The 23,068-nt window shown below is 46.8% G+C and overlaps 2 protein-coding genes across 11 annotated transcripts in view; one reads left to right on the forward strand and one right to left on the reverse strand.

Annotated features, from left to right (window-relative positions):
• RALGDS (ral guanine nucleotide dissociation stimulator) overlaps positions 1 to 14,322 on the reverse strand; it is a 147,357-nt gene extending 133,035 nt beyond the window's left edge. For 2 of the 7 annotated variants that reach the window (XM_075834721.1, XM_075834719.1), the window contains exons 1-4: positions 14,225 to 14,322; positions 13,934 to 14,025; positions 8,588 to 8,697; positions 2,488 to 2,675 (exon numbers count right to left, since the gene is read on the reverse strand). The gene's annotated coding sequence lies outside the window, so the exon portion shown is untranslated. The remainder of the gene's footprint in view (positions 1 to 2,487; positions 2,676 to 8,587; positions 8,698 to 13,933; positions 14,026 to 14,224) is intronic. The other 5 variants (XM_075834723.1, XM_075834720.1, XM_075834729.1 and 2 more) reach the window with 5 other exon arrangements.
• Positions 14,323 to 14,338: 16 nt separating this feature from the next.
• The window catches only part of RABL6 (RAB, member RAS oncogene family like 6), a 34,184-nt gene continuing 25,454 nt past the window's right edge, over positions 14,339 to 23,068 (forward strand). For 3 of the 4 annotated variants that reach the window (XM_075834731.1, XM_075834733.1, XM_075834734.1), the window contains exons 1-2: positions 14,339 to 14,474; positions 21,974 to 22,396. In XM_075834731.1, coding sequence (XP_075690846.1) covers positions 22,267 to 22,396 — 130 coding nt within the window. In that variant the 5' untranslated portion in view covers positions 14,339 to 14,474; positions 21,974 to 22,266. The remainder of the gene's footprint in view (positions 14,475 to 21,973; positions 22,397 to 23,068) is intronic. The other variant, XM_075834732.1, reaches the window with a different exon arrangement.

A 23,068-nucleotide genomic window follows, 5' to 3' on the forward strand; every position in this document is an offset into this window, starting at 1 on the left:
ACATGATGGGATTAGATACACAGCTCAGCAGACAGTATCACACATGATAGGATTTGATACACGGCTCAGCAGACAGTATCACACATGATAGGATTAGATACAGCAGCTCAGCAGACAGTATCACACATGATAGGATTAGATACACAGCTCAGCAGACAGTATCACACATGATAGGATTAGATACAGCAGCTCAGCAGACAGTACCACACATGATAGGATTAGATACACAGCTCAGCAGACAGTATCACACATGATAGGATTAGATACAGCAGCGCAGCTGATAGTATCACACATGATAGGATTATATACACAGCTCAGCAGACAGTATCACACATGATCGGATTAGATACCAGGTTCAGCAGGCAGTATCACACATGATAGGATTATATACACAGCTCAGCAGGCAGTATCACACATGATAGGATTAGATACAGCAGCTCAGCAGACAGTATCACACATGATAGGATTAGATACACAGCTCAGCAGAGAGTATCACACATGATAGGATTAGATACACAGCTCAGCAGACAGTATCACACAGGATAGGATTAGATACAGCAGCGCAGCTGATAGTATCACACATGATAGGATTAGATACACAGCTCAGCAGACAGTATCACACAGGATAGGATTAGATACAGCAGCGCAGCTGATAGTATCACACATGATAGGAGTAGATACACGGCTCAGCAGAGAGTATCACACAAAATAGGATTAGATACAGCAGCTCAGCAGGCAGTATCACACATGATAGGAGTAGATACACGGCTCAGCAGAGAGTATCACACAAAATAGGATTAGATACAGCAGCTCAGCAGGCAGTATCACACATGATAGGAGTAGATACACGGCTCAGCAGAGAGTATCACACAAAATAGGATTAGATACAGCAGCGCAGCTGATAGTATCACACATGATAGGATTAGATACACCGGATCAGCAGATAGTATCACACATGATAGGATTAGATACACCAGATCAGCAGACAGTATCACACATGATAGGATTAGATACACCAGATCAGCAGACAGTATCACACATGATGGGATTAGAAAAAAAATCATAAAATATACAATCACAAATTAAAATCAAATCAGTGAGAAACAAAAATCATCCCTAATATTCATAGAAGATCTCCTTGTCCATAAATATTTCCATAAAGTCTATCATCTGACACGATAGGCTTAGATACACTAACTCAACACATGATAGGCTTAGATACAGTAACTCAACACATGATAGGCTTAGGCGGAGCTCACCTCTGCATTCGTATTTCCGTTTCTCTGTTCCGTCATAAGATGAATGAAAATAACGGTATTGCCGTATCTGTCACATGACGGACACTAACGACGTATTGACTTTAATGGAGTCCGTCATTAAACCTATACGTCGAGAATACGTTTTTTTTTGGAAGACAGAATAGGGTGGTACACTACGCTATTCTGTCTGCCAAAAAAAGAGTGTAAGCCCGCGTGAAGACGGTCAAATGTAGTTAAACGTAAACTCTTTTGGACAATGTTTGGCCTATTAATGTCAATGGCTACGCCGAGGAATAGTTTTGAATATATTTTGACACTCAAGTGTATACGCCGGAGAGCAGGAACGTGATGTGAACAGGGTCTAAGTGTATTATGTATGATTTTATACAGCTTTGGATCTCGGTTACATTGAGTGGTGCTGCCATCTAGTGTTTAGTGTGGGCCTGCGGTCATCAACAGAAATGACAGGGGACACTGCGTCCTGTAGATGAGCGCTGAGAAACGCAATGTGTGTAACCTGATTGTCATGACATTTTTGTGACAGACATTGCACCCAAACAGGTGCACATAAAATTGGGCTGACATCTTGTTACCCGCAGTATACAGGGCCAGTCCCGTGGCAACTTAGAGCACATCATTCATGTACTGCAGGGGATAGGTGCGCAGAACGGAACGGGTGCGCTCTCATTATTTAGGGGGCATCTCCTCCCATGGCGGTGTCTCGACCCCCATACAGCTGTACCAACTTGAGAGGTTGGATACTATATCTTCTTTGGTTGTACTGGGCCATGAACTCGCTTTCTGCTGATGTTTCCACAACTCAGTATTATCCAGGGTTTATGCCCCCTCAGTGCCGGAGATCCTATTCATTACTACCAGACCATCCACATTAGAAACCCTGCACGCGGGACGAAAATGCTGTGGATTTTCAATGCAGATTTGGAAAGTCTGTAGCGGATTATAGTTCCAGCCGGGTGGGTGAGAATTAAACACATCTTATCCACATGATGCGGAAAAAAATTCGCACTGGATTTTTTAAATCTGCAGCATTCTCATTCTGTATGGATGTTCACAGCAGATTTCACCCTTTTCAATGAAAAAGTGGTGAAATTCACAGCGAGTCTGCTCCAAAATCCACAGGTAACATGCAGATTTTGCAGCGGTATTGCTGCGGAAACTTCTGCAAACAAATCTGCGAAGTGTGTAGGTCCCCTAAAATAGAACTTACCTCTAGATTTACCTTGGTTGCCTCTTTTATCCAGCTGTTGACTGTTCCGTTCAGTGGTTTCTTGGAAGGTTGGTCGTCATATTTGCAGTCAGTAGATTCAGTGTAGCTCTGCTGCCACCTCTGGATATTTGTGGAACTGCGGTCTCTCCAGACTCATCGATCAGTTTTAGATGTTGTCATGGCACCTGCTGATAATCATATTATCATTAGTATTAAAGTCCCTGCAGCTCAGTCTATACCATAATGTCATATCCATGTGGGTTTTCTATACATGGCATTTCTTAATAAATTAGGTTCATCTCACGTATGGAACGGCAGTCTTAATAAATCCCCCCAAGTCCCTGATGGCGAGTGATATATACAGGGCCCAATCCAATATGTCAGTGGTACGCAGTGTCTATACGTGTAGCAGATGATGGTATATAAAGTGAATACAGCATCTGTATCCGATCTGTGGTGCTCAGTGGTACATACACCGTCCAGTGCTCGTTCCTTGACGTTCATTAGTATATGCACCATTTGGGACTAAAATTCATTGTGGTCAATAGTAAATTCCTGCACCCAGTCCCTGGTGGTCTGTGGCGCATAAATAATCCATTCTCTGGGGCATAAAATGTGTGCCATGTCTGGTGCCGAGTGTCATATACAGTGCAGTACCTGAGGAATAGTGGCAGGGGCTGCTCGTACACTGTATAGACGCGGCTATTCTCAGCACTATCCGCTCGTGTGAGATAAAACAGACACCTGTGGTTTGTAAAACTTGGAAAAAGCAAATCCGGATAGAAATCACAAGAGAAAAGATCATGAAAGATGCATGTCCCTAAAATGTGCAAATCACAGGAGAAAAGATCATGAAAGATGCATGTCCCTAAAATGTGCATATCACAGGAATATGGTATTATTACTACCCAATAGCCCGACATTTCCAATCAAGAATATCCAGTATGATACTCTTTTCCTGAACTAGTGTATCTAAGCTTATCCTGTGTGATACTGTCTGCTAAACCGCTGTATCTAAGCCCATTCTGTGTGATACTCTCTCCTGAGCCGGTTTATCTCTGCTGAGCTGCTGTATCTAATCCTATCATGTGTGATACTGTCTGTTGAGCTGCTGTATCTAATCCTATAATGTGTGATACTGACTGCTGAGCTGTGTATCTAATCCTATCATGTGTGATACTGTCTGCTGAGCTGTGTATCTAATCCTATCATGTGTGATACAGTCTACTGAGCTGTGTATCTAATCCTATCATGTGTGATACTGTCTACTGAGCTGTGTATCTAATCCTATCATGTGTGGTACTGTCTGCTGAGCTGTGTATCTAATCCTATCATGTGTGATACTGCCTGCTGAGCCGCTGTATCTAATCCTATTATGGGAGATACTGTCTGCTGAGCTGTGTATCTAATCCTATCATGTGTGATACTGTCTGCTGAGCTGTGTATCTAATCCTATCATGTGTGATACTGCCTGCTGAGCCGCTGTATCTAATCCTATTATGGGAGATACTGTCTGCTGAGCTGTGTATCTAATCCTATCATGTGTGATACTGTTTGCTGAGCTGCTGTATCTCAGCCTATCATGTGTGATACTGTCTGCTGAGCTGCTGTATCTAAGCCTATCATGTGATACTCCTTGTTTTGAGATTTCAATGGACGTGTCAATACCTTTAGTCACAGCAGTGTTACCTATAGAACTAAGGTGGAGTCATGTACATGTATAGGATACAGATGTTTCTGGTACCAGACGGGGCCTGTTCCTGTTATTTACTGGTTTTACATTACACGTTGCGGTTTTATCCCTTATCTCCATTACACGCTGATAGGACTCCTTATAGTGACGTATTTCAGGACTCCACCTCAGCGGACACTTTCCTGGCTCTCACTAAGTTTATCCTTTTTCTCACTGATTATGACTCCGTTGTCATCCTTGGACCTGCAGAAAAATTACGATAATGCAGAGGGTGGAGTATACAAAATAACTCCGTCCAGTAACCGAAAGCAAGCATGTGGAGCGTGCTGCTGACCATGACGCTTGCCGTGATGGCCCATGCTGAGGAATCGGGTAAGCCAGCAGAAATGTGCGACATACAGTGCAATAAGAGGGTGGCATGCTGGGCAAGTACCCAGGGCCTCCGAGGATGGGAACCCCATGAGCAAACCGAAACCTCCCAGTATGATTTTGTGGTGCATGGTGGTATTACGTGAGCTCTTTAACAGAGTATTATTTTGATAACCAGGCAAGAAGTGTTTAATTCCCCTACAGCACCTCCACAGGGGAAAATAAGCATTACAACTGTCTGTGTAAAGCACAGATGAGCGGGGTCCTCCAAAGGGAGTCCCTTCTTAAAGCTGCTCTCTACTTGATGGGAGGCTCCTCTCTATTAAATCAGAATCGTCCGACGATATTTGCAAATTATTTTCTAAACCTGACAACCCCGTAATCAATCCACTATGTAAAATTATGCAACTTTCTAATTCACTTTGTGTTTCAATTTCCCACCATTTTCAAGATCTCTTTTGGCCATCAATGAATGAAAACACTAATTTGTTTAAAACCAGACCTATCCTGACCTAATACTTCTGGCAGCTGAGGGTTTGTTACCATTGTATCCAGTCTAGACAATGCTCTGTGAGCGAAACACATCAGAAGAACAAACCTCTCTCCGGTCCGGAGTTTGTTACAATGTATCAGTTCAGGTAAAATCTATCAATATGGAGTCAAGGCTGCTTAGCTCACTGCCTACACTGTGTAAAACTGTACAAGTGTTCAACCTCTGGATATAAACAATGAATGTTATCATTCATTCACTGACAGCAAGCTTGGGTGTTGAAACTGGTGAAGAGTTAAACAACTATGTATATAAGAACGTTAGATAACTTTTCATTATACATGGCTGCTTTGTTCAAGAAACAGCTCCACATCTGTTCATGGGCTATGCCTGGTATTGCAGCTTAGCATTATTGAAGTGAATGGGGCTGAGCTGCAATACCACACACATCCTGTAGACAGGTGTGGCACTATTTTTGAAAGATATTTCTGTTGCTGTATGCACTGTATATATTTGTCCTGTTCGTTTGTATTAATAAAATTAAAGATTGTACCTGATCTTGCTCAATTTGAAATAAATAACATACTGTCTGCTCCTTTAGATTGAAGGCGGTAGATGCTGTGACATCCCAGCAGAGTAATATGGTAAGTCTTGTAGTAGTTTCCTTATCAGTCATGCTTGCTTTCTTACTATTCTCACCAATTTCTCACCATTTTTAAGATCTCTGCCTGCACTCAGTGAATGGAAACTTTCTCGTCCACACTGAAGATCAAAACCTATTCTAAGGCTGGGTTCACACGAGCACATTAACGTCCGTAATGGACGGACGTATTTCGGCCACAAGTCCCGGACCGAACTCAGTGCAGGGAGCCGGGCTCCTAGCATCATACTTATGTACGACGCTAGGAGTCCCTGCCTCTCCGTGGAACTACTGTCCCGTACTGAAAACATGATTACAGTACGGGACAGTTGTCCGGCAGCGAGGCAGGGACTCATAGCGTCGTACATAACTATGATGCTAGGAGCCCGGCTCCCTGCAGTGAGTTCGGTCCGGCACTTCCGGCCGAAATACGTCCGTCCATTACGGACGTTAATGTGCTTGTGTGAACCCAGCCTAATATTTCCCAACTGGCACAGCTCCATAGCTCATTTCAGTGTATCAGATCCCTCTCTGGTAACAATCCATTCATCTGTGTCAGCTGGAAATGATCACGATTGGTTATCAGCCTCTGGATGTAAACAAGAATGTTCTTGTTCGGTCACAGCAAGCAGAGATCATAAAAACTGTGATGAATTAAATGTTAAATGAAATTAGATATCTCATAAATAGATGAACGAGTAAATCAGACACACGAATTTTGGGTTATTCTTTCTAATATTCCGTGTGTATTTTTTTAAATGGCCACAGGGTGGCACTAGCCGTCATCATATCTTTCAAAGTATTGCAAATAAAAAGGGAATTCTGGGAATTTCCATATATTTTTTGACTCATGGCTGTATTCACACGTGACATTTTTGCAGTGGTTGTGCTGCTGTTTTTGGTGGGGGTTTTTTCTTAAAAAAAAAAACTGGACTTAGGGCTAAAACAGGAGTTTACTATGTAGCTCTACTTCAACGATCGCTGTCCATAGGAGTCACCTCAAAACCGCCTGAGGTGTTATCCATAGTGACGACAGGTCATGTTACTGTCCAGGAAGGAGTGGCTGGGTAATGGAGGGGGACCCCTTAAAACTGTTATGTATAGATACATAATTGTTGCAGATCCCATTGAGTCATTTTAGTAAAAGGGGAGGGGCTGTGACAACTTGTTCATTTTTGTATTAAAAATAAATAAATAATAATAATAAAACAAAGTAGTCGCCATAGGTGAAATACTATGTACCTGCATAGAGCAAACCCATGGAAAGTACAATGGGTGAATGATGTATTTTGGGTGGAGTTATCATTTTCAATATCTCTGCTTGCTATCATGTGGTACAAAACCACTTAAAAAAAAACGGAGCTGATTTTTCTAGGCAGAATATTCTGCCTGCAAAAAACGCAGTGTGAACTGGCCCTTTAGGGTATGTTCACACAGGGCGGATACACTGCATAAAAGTAAACATCGCATCCGTCCTGACCCCATGGGAATTCTGCCCAAATTGTGGTGCAGTTTTCCAGGTGCAATCACCGCAGCGGAAAACAGTGCTGGAAAAAAAAAAGAAAAAGTAAATACCACCCCACCCACACACACTTACAACGCGTCCCTCTGTTCTTCGTACAGTTTGGCCAACTGGGATGACCCAGCAGCCCATGTGACTACTGCAGCCTGTGATTGGCTGCAGCAGTGAAATAAGATGAAACATGATCCCAAGAGACCGGGCCACACTCAGAACAAAGGAATGCGTCTCTATGACAACGGCCGGGGGGTAAGTATTCAACTTTTTATTAATTTTAAACAACAAAAAGCTGAGCAAATTTTTTTCCGCTGGAATCGCAGCTTTTCCGCTGCAAAAATCGCAACATTTGCTATTTGTTGTGGGTTTTACCTTCCCATTGAATTCAATAGAGAAAACCCGCAACAGATTCCGCAGCATAAATTGTCACGCGCGGATTAACAAAACGCACCGCAGGTCAATTTATGAACGGTTTCTCTATGGATTTTTTCCGCAGGGTGTGGATGAGATCTGGTGAAATCTCATCCAACATACATAAAATAACGATATCTGGAAATTGCATAATAAAGTCTTCTTCACCTGCTCACATCATGACACTGCCCCTGTCACTAACATCATCGCATGAGGGGACAGGTCATAGCCCCCACACAATCAGTACACACCTCTCCTGAAATACTTTGTGCTGCTGAGAGACCTTGTCCATTCTTCCACTGTGTAACTCTCAGTTAGTGCACTCTGAAATACTCTGTGCTGATGGGGACCCTGCTACTTACACTGTGACTTCCTACTTGTCATCGCCCTCTTCTCACATTGACACTGCCCCTGTTCTCACTAACATTATAGGAGTGGATAAGTCACTGCGTTCCGCAAAATACGACGTCTCCTGAAGCACTCTGTGATGCTGTGACCATTGGCTACATTAGTCAGATCCCTATTAGACATACCTAAAGAAAAAAAAAATCTTAATCGTGCTTTCTATTTCACAGGTAAATGGGAGCTACGTGTTGACCTCCATGATTCTGAATCTGTGAAATATCATGCAAAATACTCCACCTTCAAAGCGCTGAGCGAGTGTGAGAAGTACAAATTAGAGCCGGGACCCTTCACTGGAGGGAATGCAGGTACAGGGGGGAGTACTGGTAGATGGGTTCTCCGGGACTCAGGGGATGTGAGTGGCAGATGCAGCTACCCCGGCCATCAAGGCTGATCGCTGGGGGTTAGAGAAGTTGGACCAGTGGTGATCAGCTGATCGTCATGTAAGCATCATTTATAAAGAAGTGTCTTGGTGAAACTATCCCGGCATAATATCTTAAAAGGCTGCACAATTGGAACAAGTTTATTACATTTGCATATGGAAAAATTCATGAAAAATAGTTATAATAATTGATTTACCGGAATTAGAGATGAAGTCCATCTTTATTTATCTTCTGACCTGTCATAGTAACATCACGGCTCATGCAGGTCTATAAAGTGTATGTCCACAGCTTATATATAGAAATAACCTACAAAAAGAATACATGAGATTACTTATCCTGTACTGATCCTGAGTTATATCCTGTATTATACTCCAGAGCTGCACTCACTATTCTGCTGGTGGAGTCACTGTGTACATACATTACATTACTTATCCTGTACTGATCCTGAGTTATATCCTGTATTATACTCCAGAGCTGCACTCACTATTCTGCTGGTGGAGTCACTGTGTACATACATTACATTACTTATCCTGTACTGATCCTGAGTTACATCCTGTATTATACTCCAGAGCTGCACTCACTATTCTGCTGGTGGAGTCACTCACTGTGTACATACATTACATTACTTATCCTGTACTGATCCTGAGTTATATCCTGTATTATACTCCAGAGCTGCACTCACTATTCTGCTGGTGGAGTCACTGTGTACATACATTACATTACTTATCCTGTACTGATCCTGAGTTATATCCTGTATTATACTCCAGAGCTGCACTCACTATTCTGCTGGTGGAGTCACTGTGTACATACATTACATTACTTATCCTGTACTGATCCTGAGTTATATCCTGTATTATACTCCAGAGCTGCACTCACTATTCTGCTGGTGGAGTCACTGTGTACATACATTACATTACTTATCCTGTACTGATCCTGAGTTATATCCTGTATTATACGCCAGAGCTGCACTCACTATTCTGCTGGTGGAGTCACTGTGTACATACATTACATTACTTATCCTGTACTGATCCTGAGTTATATCCTGTATTATACTCCAGAGCTGCACTCACTATTCTGCTGGTGGAGTCACTGTGTACATACATTACATTACTTATCCTGTACTGATCCTGAGTTATATCCTGTATTATACTCCAGAGCTGCACTCACTATTCTGCTGGTGGAGTCACTGTGTATATACATTACTTATCCTGTACTGATCCTGAGTTACATCCTGTATTATACTCCAGAGCTGCACTCACTATTCTGCTGGTGGAGTCACTGTGTACATACATTACATTACTTATCCTGTACTGATCCTGAGATACATCCCGTATTATACTCCAGAGCTGCACTCACTATTCTGCTGGTGGAGTCACTGTGTACATACATTACATTACTTATCCTGTACTGATCCTGAGTTATGTCCTGTATTATACTCCAGAGCTGCACTCACTATTCTGCTGGTGGAGTCACTGTGTACATACATTACATTATTTACCCTGTACTGATCCTGAGTTATATCCTGTATTATACCCCAGAGCTGCACTCACTATTCTGCTGGTGGAGTCACTGTGTACATACATTACATTACTTATCCTGCACTGATCCCGAGTTATATCCTTTATTATACTCCAGAGCTGCACTCACTATTCTGCTGGTGGAGTCACTGTGTACATACATTACATTACTTATCCTGTACTGATCCTGAGTTACATCCTATATTATACTCCAGAGCTGCACTCACTATTCTGCTGGTGGAGTCACTGTGTACAATCATTACATTACTTATCCTGTACTGATCCTGAGTTATATCCTGTATTATACTCCAGAGCTGCACTCACTATTCTGCTGGTGGAGTCACTGTGTACATACATTACATTACTTATCCTGTACTGATCCCGAGTTACATCCTGTATTATCCTCCAGAGCTGCACTCACTATTCTGCTGGTGGAGTCACTGTGTACATGCATTACATTATTTATCCTGTACTGATCCTGAGTTACATCCTGTATTATACTCCAGAGCTGCACTCACTATTCTGCTGGTGGAGTCACTGTGTACATACAATACTTATCCTGTACTGATCCTGAGTTACATCCTGTATTATCCTCCAGAGCTGCACTCACTATTCTGCTGGTGGAGTCACTGTGTACATTACATTACTTATCCTGTATTATAACAAGTTATACAGAATTTGCCACAGAGGGTCCTAACGGAGCCTTCAACACAGATGTGAACAGGGACTTAGCTGAGTTCCTATATTGCAGGGGGCAGTAAGTGTTTCCCTACATCAGATCACTAGACCGCTCCTACACTTCCCAGAATGCTAACCACCAGAACACAGTTCAGGGCAGACACTGAACAAGCAGGGAACGCTGGGAGAGTTCAGCTGTGAAGCCTGCAGAATTGAGTATTCTGTATTTTCCTCACACCTTGTGTGCTTTGTATTGCAGGTGACTCTCTGACCCGGCATCATAACATGAAATTCTCCACATTCGATGAGGACAGCGATGAACGCGCGTCCGCTCACTGTGGAAGTCTGTAGAAGGGCGGCCGGTGGCCCAAGTCTTGTCACTCCGCCAACATGAACGGGCTATATATTAAGGGTCAACGCAAGGAATCCGGTGTTGGCATCAACTGGAACACAGCGAAGGGTGACCACTACTCCTTTGAGCATTCGGAAATGAAGATCAGACTGGTCTTCTAATAACCGGGGCGATAACATAGAGAAATTCCTCACAAACTCTATTAGGTATTAAAGGGGAACTCCACCTCTCCTGACATGACTGTTTTAGTAAATAATTGTATTCCCCGCTGAAATAACGGCGAGGGAATGGAGGACTAGAAATATTAAAGTGTCCCTACAGTGCCATTCTCTGACCGGACGGAGGCGCAGGGTGCCCACTGGGCGGTACAGTTGCTGAGGCGACAATGCGACGCCCGTAGAGCCTCGCGCACGGGTCCGTGTGCACAACGCAGTGGCGGATTATCATATGGGCGTTTCGGGCGGCCGCCCGGGGCCCGAGGCTCCCAGGGGGCCCATGGCAGCCCGAAACGCACATCATCTCCTAAATCTATTCAGCGCGCTAGCGCTGCTAACGGCCGAAGATGAGGAGGAGCAGGGAATTGGCCGGGAAATAGGTAGGACACGCCTCCCTGACAAGTGCGGGCCGCCGCCATTGAGTAACAGAACAGCGACGGACGGCTGTTCTGTTAATCCAAAGCAGCAAGACAAGAGCCGGCGGGCGGTTACCGGCGCTGAGGTCAGTACAGGCTTATCCTCCTGCCCAACTGGTTCCCGACCGCTGGCTGTATTTTTATGGCCAGCGGTCAGGGACGGGTCCTTAAAACCCGAGCCATAGACTTTCTACGGCTCGGGTTTTAACTTGCTGCCCGTGCGATCAGGCAGCTGAATGTCGGGTCTCCGGCTGTCAGTGACTGCCGGGGACCCTGAGGAGAAGATAGGAGCAGCTTTCGCTGCTTCTGTCTTCTCTGATCTCTTTTACACAGCGTTCAATGAACGCTGTGTAAAGGAATAGAGACAGCAGCAGCGGCGCTGTCTCTATTCCTCCCGGTGATCATGTGACTGGTCACATGATCGCCGGGTGCCGTTAGTGGCAGACTGCTGCTGGGTCTAATCAGACCCAGCACAGCCCTATTAGTGACAATGGTCACTATGAGAGGGCTGATTTCCCTGCTGTGCAGCTCCAGTTACAGGGGAAAAACATGGTGTAAAACAAAGAAAAACAATATATAAAGTTCACCAAAAGTCTTTTTTGACCTTTGAGGATCAGACCATAGTAATAAAAAAATAGTAAAGTGCAAAAAAAAATTAAATAATAAATACACATAAAATACCCACCCCAAAAAAAACGTTCCCCCCGCCAATCATTGTTGTAACGCTAGCGCTGACCCAATTACCCTAATATAGACATGTAATATATTAACATTTACGGTAGACAATGACGATCACAAATAAAAGGTCTATTTTAGGGTAAAACAATGTTATTACCAAAAAAAAAATAGCTGAAACGTAAAAAAGCTTATTTTTTTACTATTATTTTCAAACTTTATGAATAAAAATTCTAAAATGGCAAAAAAGGTGTGTATAAAAACGCTAAAAAAACGAAACCTGCATTGTCTACGGAAAAAACGTCGCAAAAATCACGTCGGTTTTATATTTTTTTTAATAAAAATGTGTGTTTGGGGCAACTTTGTAATTACGTTTTATTAAAAAATATTTTCACTTTTTGAGATACAGCTGCTTTGTATCCTGTATCCGTCAGGTCAGCAGGACTGACGGGATCAGTGAAACGGGCCCTGAGCTAAATTATAATCTTAGATGTGATAGATTTGAGGTGGATCCTGCGTGTCACTGATCCCATCAGTCCTGCTGACCTGACGGATACAGGATACAAAGCAGCCGTATCTCAAAAAGTTAAAATATTTTTTAATAAAATCAATCAATCACACTGATACACAGACATACCATATATATATATATATAATTATCATATAAAGTTTTTAAATGTGTACATAACATTGTGGCACTATATACAAGGGGGAGCGCTGTGAGGCACTATATACAAGGGGGAGCGCTGTGTGGCACTATATACAAGGGGGAGCGCTGTGTGGCACTATATACAAGGGGGGGCTGTGTAGTGCTATCCACAGTGGTATGTGTGTGGCGCTCTTTATAGGGGGGGCTTTTTGGTGCTATTTACAAGAGGGGGAGGGCTGTGTGGCGCTCTCTACAGGGGGGCTGTATGGCACTATCTATAGGGGGCTGTGTGTAACGCTCTCTACGAGGGGGATGTGTGATATATAGCGGGGGCTGTGTATGGCGATATCTATGGGGGTGTGTAATATCTACAGGGGCTGTGTGTGGCACTATGTACAGGGGGCTGTGTGTATGGTGTTTTACAGTGTGTGGTATTATATTCAGGCGCGCAGTGTTTGGTGCTATTATATTTAGGGGCACAGTATGTGGCACCATGATAACTTTATTTTCGTTTATAGGTGTGGAAATGTTGGAAAAGTGAGGAGACGTCTAAGTGGCAAATTCTGCAGAAATCAGTCATGGCCGGGAGAAGTCGTCATGAGCGCTGGACCGGATGGAGAAGAAAAGAGGAAAAAAACTACTAGAATCTGAGACGTCGTCACCTGTGAGTCACTAGATTTATAGAGAATCTGTCACCTCTCCTGACATGTTTATTATAGGAATCCTTGTATTTCACAAAAAGTCTTTCTGCAGTCCAGGACTGATAGACAATTCCCCTTGTCAGGAGGTTGTGTCCCTGCACAGTGTGATACTGTCAGTATGTAGGGACACCGCGCTGTGACAAGGGAAATCGTAACACTGTTAATGCTTGCCCAAAAAGGTAGTGTTAAAAATAGTTACGGTGAGGAAGGGGGGCCCAAGTTTGGGTAACAGCCCAGGGCCCATGGTCTACTTAATCCTCCACTGGCACAACGCCAAGGATATTTTACAACATGGACGGAGATTTTGATTGGCTCACGTTCGCCATGACAACGCCGCACCTGTAGAAGTCAGAGGACACGTAGACATCAGGACCTCTCAGTGGTGCAGCCTCAGGCTTCAGGCCTGTAACTCCCAGCGATCAGATCTCCACCTAGAACAAAGTTATTAACAAACTGTTTTCACATTCTTATTATACAATATAGAGCCTTATTTATTTTCTTCAGGTTCACAGAAATTTTTCACATTTCCACACATCCATGTGATTTTTGTGACATGAGGTAAAATTCTCCTCAGGTTATTCTCCTAATAGTACATTTGTCTATAACATAAACTCAGTGACATTTTCTTACGTTTTCTGCTTTTTTCTATGTGACGTGTCTCATACATAATGTCGTTGTCCGCACGATGTCCCTTTGGCGCGCTAACTGGAGTGAGCGGTCTGCGCATGCGTCCCCACTTGAGCCGCTTCGCTCTCTGAGGATTTCTGACCTCACCAGGCGCCGTAGCAGCTGCAGAGGCTCCGCCTTATTGATGCTCCCGGGAGGAGGAAGGAAGGAATATGGCGGCGCTGCAGTTCTGGCTGGAAGCGAGAGGGAAAGAGTAAGGCAGTGCTCTTCGGAAATAGGCTGGGGAAATTGGGGTGTATATTTTTTTGTGGTGACCCGTAGCAGAGGCCGCGGGGTGTCAAGGCGCCAAGTCCAGTGACTGAAACCCGACATCTATACCGGGGAATCGGGACGGGTGACATTACAGACAGCTGTCACATTCCGTATACACACTTCACCCCTCCCCCTACATACATGTTCATATACATCTCTCACACCCCCTACATACATGTAATCATAACCCCATCCCCTACATACATGTAATCATAACCCCATCCCCTACATACATGTAATCATACGTAACCCCTCCCCCTACACATGTTATCACACATAACCCCTCCCCCTACACACATGTAATCCTACGTAACCCCTCCCCCTACACATGTTATCACACAACCCCTCCCCCTACACACATGTAATCATACGTAACCCCTCCCCCTAATCATACGTAACCCCTCCCCCTACACATGTTTTCACACATAACCCCTCCCCCTACACACATGTAATCCGACATAACCCCTCCCCCTACATACATGTAATAATACATAACCCCTCCCCTTACACACATTTAATCAGACATAACGCCTACACACATGCAAGCCATCCCTCTACATACGTGTTCTTATACGTCACCCCTCCCTCTACATACGTGTTCTGATACGTCACCCCTCCCCTTACATACATGTTCTGATACGTCACCCCTCACCCTACATACATGTTCTTATACGTCACCCCTCCCTCTACATACGTGTTCTTATACGTCACCCCTCCCTCTACATACGTGTTCTTATACGTCACCCCTCCCTCTACATACGTGTTCGCATACGTCACCCCTCCCTCTACATACGTGTTCGCATACGTCACCCCTCCCTCTACATACGTGTTCGCATACGTCACCCCTCCCTCTACATACGTGTTCGCATACGTCACCCCTCCCTCTACATACGTGTTCGCATACGTCACCCCTCCCTCTACATACGTGTTCGCATACGTCACCCCTCCCTCTACATACGTGTTCGCATACGTCACCCCTCCCTCTACATACGTGTTCGCATACGTCACCCCTCCCTCTACATACGTGTTCGCATACGTCACCCCTCCCTCTACATACGTGTTCGCATACGTCACCCCTCCCTCTACATACGTGTTCGCATACGTCACCCCTCCCTCTACATACGTGTTCGCATACGTCACCCCTCCCTCTACATACGTGTTCGCATACGTCACCCCTCCCTCTACATACGTGTTCGCATACGTCACCCCTCCCTCTACATACGCGTTCGCATACGTCACCCCTCCCTCTACATACGCGTTCGCATACGTCACCCCTCCCTCTACATACGCGTTCGCATACGTCACCCCTCCCTCTACATACGCGTTCGCATACGTCACCCCTCCCTCTACATACGCGTTCGCATACGTCACCCCTCCCTCTACATACGCGTTCGCATACGTCACCCCTCCCTCTACATACGCGTTCGCATACGTCACCCCTCCCTCTACATACGTGTTCGCATACGTCACCCCTCCCTCTACATACGTGTTCTTATACGTCACCCCTCCCTCTACATACGTGTTCGCATACGTCACCCCTCCCTCTACATACGTGTTCTTATACGTCACCCCTCCCTCTACATACGTGTTCTGATACGTCACCCCTCCCCTTACATACATGTTCTGATACGTCACCCCTCACCCTACATACGTGTTCTTATACGTCACCCCTCCCTCTACATACGTGTTCTTATACGTCACCCCTCCCTCTACATACGTGTTCTTATACGTCACCCCTCCCTCTACATACGTGTTCGCATACGTCACCCCTCCCTCTACATACGTGTTCGCATACGTCACCCCTCCCTCTACATACGTGTTCGCATACGTCACCCCTCCCTCTACATACGTGTTCGCATACGTCACCCCTCCCTCTACATACGTGTTCGCATACGTCACCCCTCCCTCTACATACGTGTTCGCATACGTCACCCCTCCCTCTACATACGTGTTCGCATACGTCACCCCTCCCTCTACATACGTGTTCGCATACGTCACCCCTCCCTCTACATACGTGTTCGCATACGTCACCCCTCCCTCTACATACGTGTTCGCATACGTCACCCCTCCCTCTACATACGTGTTCGCATACGTCACCCCTCCCTCTACATACGTGTTCGCATACGTCACCCCTCCCTCTACATACGTGTTCGCATACGTCACCCCTCCCTCTACATACGTGTTCGCATACGTCACCCCTCCCTCTACATACGCGTTCGCATACGTCACCCCTCCCTCTACATACGCGTTCGCATACGTCACCCCTCCCTCTACATACGCGTTCGCATACGTCACCCCTCCCTCTACATACGCGTTCGCATACGTCACCCCTCCCTCTACATACGCGTTCGCATACGTCACCCCTCCCTCTACATACGCGTTCGCATACGTCACCCCTCCCTCTACATACGTGTTCGCATACGTCACCCCTCCCTCTACATACGTGTTCGCATACGTCACCCCTCCCTCTACATACGTGTTCGCATACGTCACCCCTCCCTCTACATACGTGTTCGCATACGTCACCCCTCCCTCTACATACGTGTTCGCATACGTCACCCCTCCCTCTACATACGTGTTCGCATACGTCACCCCTCCCTCTACATACGTGTTCGCATACGTCACCCCTCCCTCTACATACGTGTTCGCATACGTCACCCCTCCCTCTACATACGTGTTCGCATACGTCACCCCTCCCTCTACATACGTGTTCGCATACGTCACCCCTCCCTCTACATACGTGTTCGCATACGTCACCCCTCCCTCTACATACGTGTTCGCATACGTCACCCCTCCCTCTACATACGTGTTCGCATACGTCACCCCTCCCTCTACATACGTGTTCGCATACGTCACCCCTCCCTCTACATACGTGTTCGCATACGTCACCCCTCCCTCTACATACGTGTTCGCATACGTCACCCCTCCCTCTACATACGTGTTCGCATACGTCACCCCTCCCTCTACATACGTGTTCGCATACGTCACCCCTCCCTCTACATACGTGTTCGCATACGTCACCCCTCCCTCTACATACGTGTTCGCATACGTCACCCCTCCCTCTACATACGTGTTCGCATACGTCACCCCTCCCTCTACATACGTGTTCGCATACGTCACCCCTCCCTCTACATACGTGTTCGCATACGTCACCCCTCCCTCTACATACGTGTTCGCATACGTCACCCCTCCCTCTACATACGTGTTCGCATACGTCACCCCTCCCTCTACATACGTGTTCGCATACGTCACCCCTCCCTCTACATACGTGTTCGCATACGTCACCCCTCCCTCTACATACGTGTTTGCATACGTCACCCCTCCCTCTACATACGTGTTTGCATACGTCACCCCTCCCTCTACATACGTGTTTGCATACGTCACCCCTCCCTCTACATACGTGTTTGCATACGTCACCCCTCCCTCTACATACGTGTTTGCATACGTCACCCCTCCCTCTACATACGTGTTTGCATACGTCACCCCTCCCTCTACATACGTGTTTGCATACGTCACCCCTCCCTCTACATACGTGTTTGCATACGTCACCCCTCCCTCTACATACGTGTTTGCATACGTCACCCCTCCCTCTACATACGTGTTTGCATACGTCACCCCTCCCTCTACATACGTGTTCGCATACGTCACCCCTTCCTCTACATACGTGTTCGCATACGTCACCCCTCCCTCTACATACGTGTTCGCATACGTCACCCCTCCCTCTACATACGTGTTCGCATACGTCACCCCTTCCTCTACATACGTGTTCGCATACGTCACCCCTCCCTCTACATACGTGTTCTTATACGTCACCCCTCCCTTACATGTGTTTTCGTTGGTCACGCCTCACAGAAGAAGCCGCCCCTCCGCCCATAACAATCAATCACAGCTCAGCTTTCATTTTCTAAACTGCGCTAGAAGAATAATAGGTGAGCAGTGATTGGTTGCTTCGGGTGACGTTGCCGCTTCTTCTGTGAGGTGTTATTAGCGGAGGAGCGCTGTGTGTTCTGGGACACGCCGTCTCCTCCCGATTCCTGCCTGTCGTACCGGCTCTGACCTATCACATCAATCCTTCACGTGTCTCGGGGGCTGTTCCCGCCTCGTAGCGATGTGCCGCCATTATGTGCAAATGAAAGCAACAACTGCGTTATGACCACGACGTGAATATTTAGCTTTCAAGGCTTTATTAAAGGACGGCCAAATTCACGTCCATCCGAGCGCCAGAGTTTGTGAATTTAGCGCACGTTCTATACACACTGCGCCATTTTACTGGTGAAGAACTCCATATTATTACACCCGTTATCGTCGTCCTCCTTTACTGGTTTTATTAACTAATTGGTATGTAGAAGTCTAAGATCCTGTGACCCAGCTCTCTAGGCAGTGTAATGCCCCCATAGCTGCCCTCTAGGCAGTGTAATGCCCCCATAGCTGCCCTCTAGGCAGTGTAATGCCCCCATAGCTGCCCTCTAGGCAGTGTAATGCCCCCATAGCTGCCCTCTAGGCAGTGTAATGCCCCCATAGCTGCCCTCTAGGCAGTGTAATGCCCCCATAGCTGCCCTCTAGGCAGTGTAATGCCCCCATAGCTGCCCTCTACGCAGTGTAATGCCCCCATAGCTGTCCTCTACGCAGTGTAATGCCCCCATAGCTGTCCTCTACGCAGTGTAATGCCCCCATAGCTGTCCTCTACGCAGTGTAATGCCCCCATAGCTGTCCTCTACGCAGTGTAATGCCCCCATAGCTGTCCTCTACGCAGTGTAATGCCCCCATAGCTGTCTTCTACGCAGTGTAATGCCCCCATAGCTGTCCTCTACGCAGTGTAATGCCCCCATAGCTGTCCTCTACGCAGTGTAATGCCCCCATAGCTGTCCTCTACGCAGTGTAATGCCCCCATAGCTGTCTTCTACGCAGTGTAATGCCCCCATAGCTGTCCTCTACGCAGTGTAATGCCCCCATAGCTGTCCTCTACGCAGTGTAATGCCCCCATAGCTGTCCTCTACGCAGTGTAATGCCCCCATAGCTGTCCTCTACGCAGTGTAATGCCCCCATAGCTGCCCTCTACGCAGTGTAATGCCTCCATAGCTTCCCTCTACGCAGTATAATGCCCCCATAGCTGCCCTCTAGGCAGTGTAATGCCCCATAGCTGTCCTCTACGCAGTATAATGCCCCCATAGCTGCCCTCTACGCAGTGTAATGCCTCCATAGCTTCCCTCTACGCCGTGTAATGCCCCCATAGCTGTCCTCTACGCAGTGTAATGCCCCATAGCTGTCCTCTACGCAGTATAATGCCCCCATAGCTGTCCTCTACGCAGTATAATGCCCCCATAGCTGTCCTCTACGCAGTATAATGCCCCCATAGCTGCCCTCTACGCCGTGTAATGCCCCCATAGCTGTCCTCTACGCAGTGTAATGCCTCCATAGCTTCCCTCTACGCAGTATAATGCCCCCATAGCTGCCCTCTACGCAGTGTAATGCCTCCATAGCTTCCCTCTACGCAGTATAATGCCCCCATAGCTGCTCTCTACGCAGTATAATGCCCCCATAGCTGTCCTCTACGCAGTGTAATGCCCCCATAGCTGCCCTCTAGGCAGTGTAATGCCCCCATAGCTGCCCTCTAGGCAGTGTAATGCCCCAATAGCTGCCCTCTACGCCGTGTAATGCCCCCATAGCTGCCCTCTACGCAGTATAATGCCCCCATAGCTGCCCTCTACGCAGTGTAATGCCCCCATAGCTGTCCTCTACGCAGTGTAATGCCCCCATAGCTGCCCTCTACGCAGTGTAATGCCCCCATAGCTGCCCTCTAGGCAGTGTAATGCCCCCATAGCTGCCCTCTAGGCAGTGTAATGCCCCCATAGCTGCCCTCTAGGCAGTGTAATGCCCCCATAGCTGCCCTCTAGGCCGTGTAATGCCCCCATAGCTGCCCTCTACGCAGTGTAATGCCCCCATAGCTGCCCTCTACGCAGTGTAATGCCTCCATAGCTTCCCTCTACGCAGTATAATGCCCCCATAGCTGCCCTCTAGGCAGTGTAATGCCCCATAGCTGTCCTCTACGCAGTATAATGCCCCCATAGCTGCCCTCTACGCAGTATAATGCCCCCATAGCTGCCCTCTACGCCGTGTAATGCCCCCATAGCTGTCCTCTACGCAGTGTAATGCCTCCATAGCTTCCCTCTACGCAGTATAATGCCCCCATAGCTGCCCTCTACGCAGTGTAATGCCTCCATAGCTGTCCTCTACGCAGTATAATGCCCCCATAGCTGCTCTCTACGCAGTATAATGCCCCCATAGCTGTCCTCTACGCAGTGTAATGCCCCCATAGCTTCCCTCTACGCAGTATAATGCCCCCATAGCTGTCCTCTACGCAGTGTAATGCCTCCATAGCTTCCCTCTACGCAGTATAATGCCCCCATAGCTGCCCTCTACGCAGTGTAATGCCTCCATAGCTTCCCTCTACGCAGTATAATGCCCCCATAGCTGCTCTCTACGCAGTATAATGCCCCCATAGCTGTCCTCTACGCAGTGTAATGCCCCCATAGCTGCCCTCTAGGCAGTGTAATGCCCCCATAGCTGCCCTCTAGGCAGTGTAATGCCCCAATAGCTGCCCTCTACGCCGTGTAATGCCCCCATAGCTGCCCTCTACGCAGTATAATGCCCCCATAGCTGCCCTCTACGCAGTGTAATGCCCCCATAGCTGTCCTCTACGCAGTGTAATGCCCCCATAGCTGCCCTCTACGCAGTGTAATGCCCCCATAGCTGCCCTCTAGGCAGTGTAATGCCCCCATAGCTGCCCTCTAGGCCGTGTAATGCCCCCATAGCTGCCCTCTAGGCCGTGTAATGCCCCCATAGCTGCCCTCTAGGCAGTGTAATGCCCCCATAGCTGCCCTCTAGGCAGTGTAATGCCCCCATAGCTGCCCTCTAGGCCGTGTAATGCCCCCATAGCTGCCCTCTACGCAGTGTAATGCCCCCACATCTGCCAATAAAAATTACAATAATATACTCGCCTAACGCAGTTCCAATGAGGAGTGGAGGAGATCCCTCTGCTTTGTGCAGCTCGGCGCAGACAGGCGAAATGACGTCACTGCCTCGCGTCCAGCGATACATAGTGAATAGTAGAGCAGGGACATTACGGTCTCTTGCTCGTCCATTGGATTTAACTATATCCGAGTCCTGAAGATGCAGATACAGTTTAAACCGGGAGAAAATAATTGATAAAACCGAAAATCGCAAGATGACGTTGATTTAATTGCCCTGAATTTCGATTATTTCTCGATTATTTGCCCAGCCCATTTGCCATTCAGTAGTCTGGAAGAGCTGGGTGGCAGCCCTGTGGGAGTTATAATGGTGGCCATATTGGCAGTCACCCAGCTTTCCCAGAAACGTGAAGCTACATTATTCTTAAGGATTTATTTCTGACGGCCGTTGTTTCTCTTCTCTTACTTCTAGGACTGGTGAGGCGGGTGTCAGCGGAGATCGTGGACTCCTCCAGACGTCTCATTTTTGTTGACCGTTTCTTTTATGTTTTAGTGTTTTTTCTTATTTTTATGTATTTACTGGATGTGTTTAGCGTCTGTCTGTGAACATTCATATCACGTAAGAAAACCACGGCGTCCCGCGGCTGGTGATGTCCGATATCCCCTTCAAGATCTACCACCGATCTCCATTCTGATACGTATAAAGCGTTGACGGGTGACCGGTCGTTAATTTGATAGGACGGGCTCACCCCCCCCCAGGTCAAGATGTTTTCGGCTTTGAAGAAATTGGTGTCTTCGGACGTGTCCAATCTAAGAGACAAGAATATTCCTGCCGGACTGCAATCCATGGACCAGGCGCTGCAGAGAAGGTTCGCCAAGGGAGTGCAATATAATAGTAAGTAAAGGGGAACTCCACCCAAAGGGTGAGGCCACAACATGGGGACGGGGGACCTGTGTAGTGCGTCTTAGCAGTGTCTTGAGGCTCCCATCGTGCAGAATCTCCAGCACAGCGCTCACCATTATAGGGTTTTTCCAGAACTCTTAGGCCCAGTTCACACCTGAGGTTTTGACAAGAAACTGTGTCGAAATCGGCTCCAACAGAAGTCTGAAACCGCCTCCCATTGATTTCATTGGGAGGCGAAAGCGGTTTTTTTTCTGTGCGGCTGTTAGCCGCTTGCGGGGGAAGAAAGGACATGCCGCGGTTTCAGCTTCTGACCTCCCATTGATATCATAGAAGGCAGAAAAATTGTTTTTCGCTGCGTTTTTTTCCCCACGGCTTTTGAAGAAATTTTGAGGACGATTTTTTTTCTGCCTGTGAAATAATCGCTGTGAACAGGGCCTAAGGCTCTGTTCAGATGTGTTTACTAGGGGATCCGCTGCAGAAATCTGAGGCTGACACTTGCCCCATTTAATGTAGGGATTCCATGCGGTAACCGTGAAAATACGTTGTCCCACAACACGGAATGAAACCCACGCAGAATTTTTCCTTTACATGTGAACTGGGTTGTGGAAATCCCATTTTCTTGCATTGGAGGTGGAACTGATGTGAATCCTTAATCAAGTCTGA

Source organism: Rhinoderma darwinii, chromosome 8 (genome assembly GCF_050947455.1).
Source record: "Rhinoderma darwinii isolate aRhiDar2 chromosome 8, aRhiDar2.hap1, whole genome shotgun sequence".
In the NCBI taxonomy this organism is placed as follows: Eukaryota; Metazoa; Chordata; class Amphibia; order Anura; family Rhinodermatidae; genus Rhinoderma; species Rhinoderma darwinii.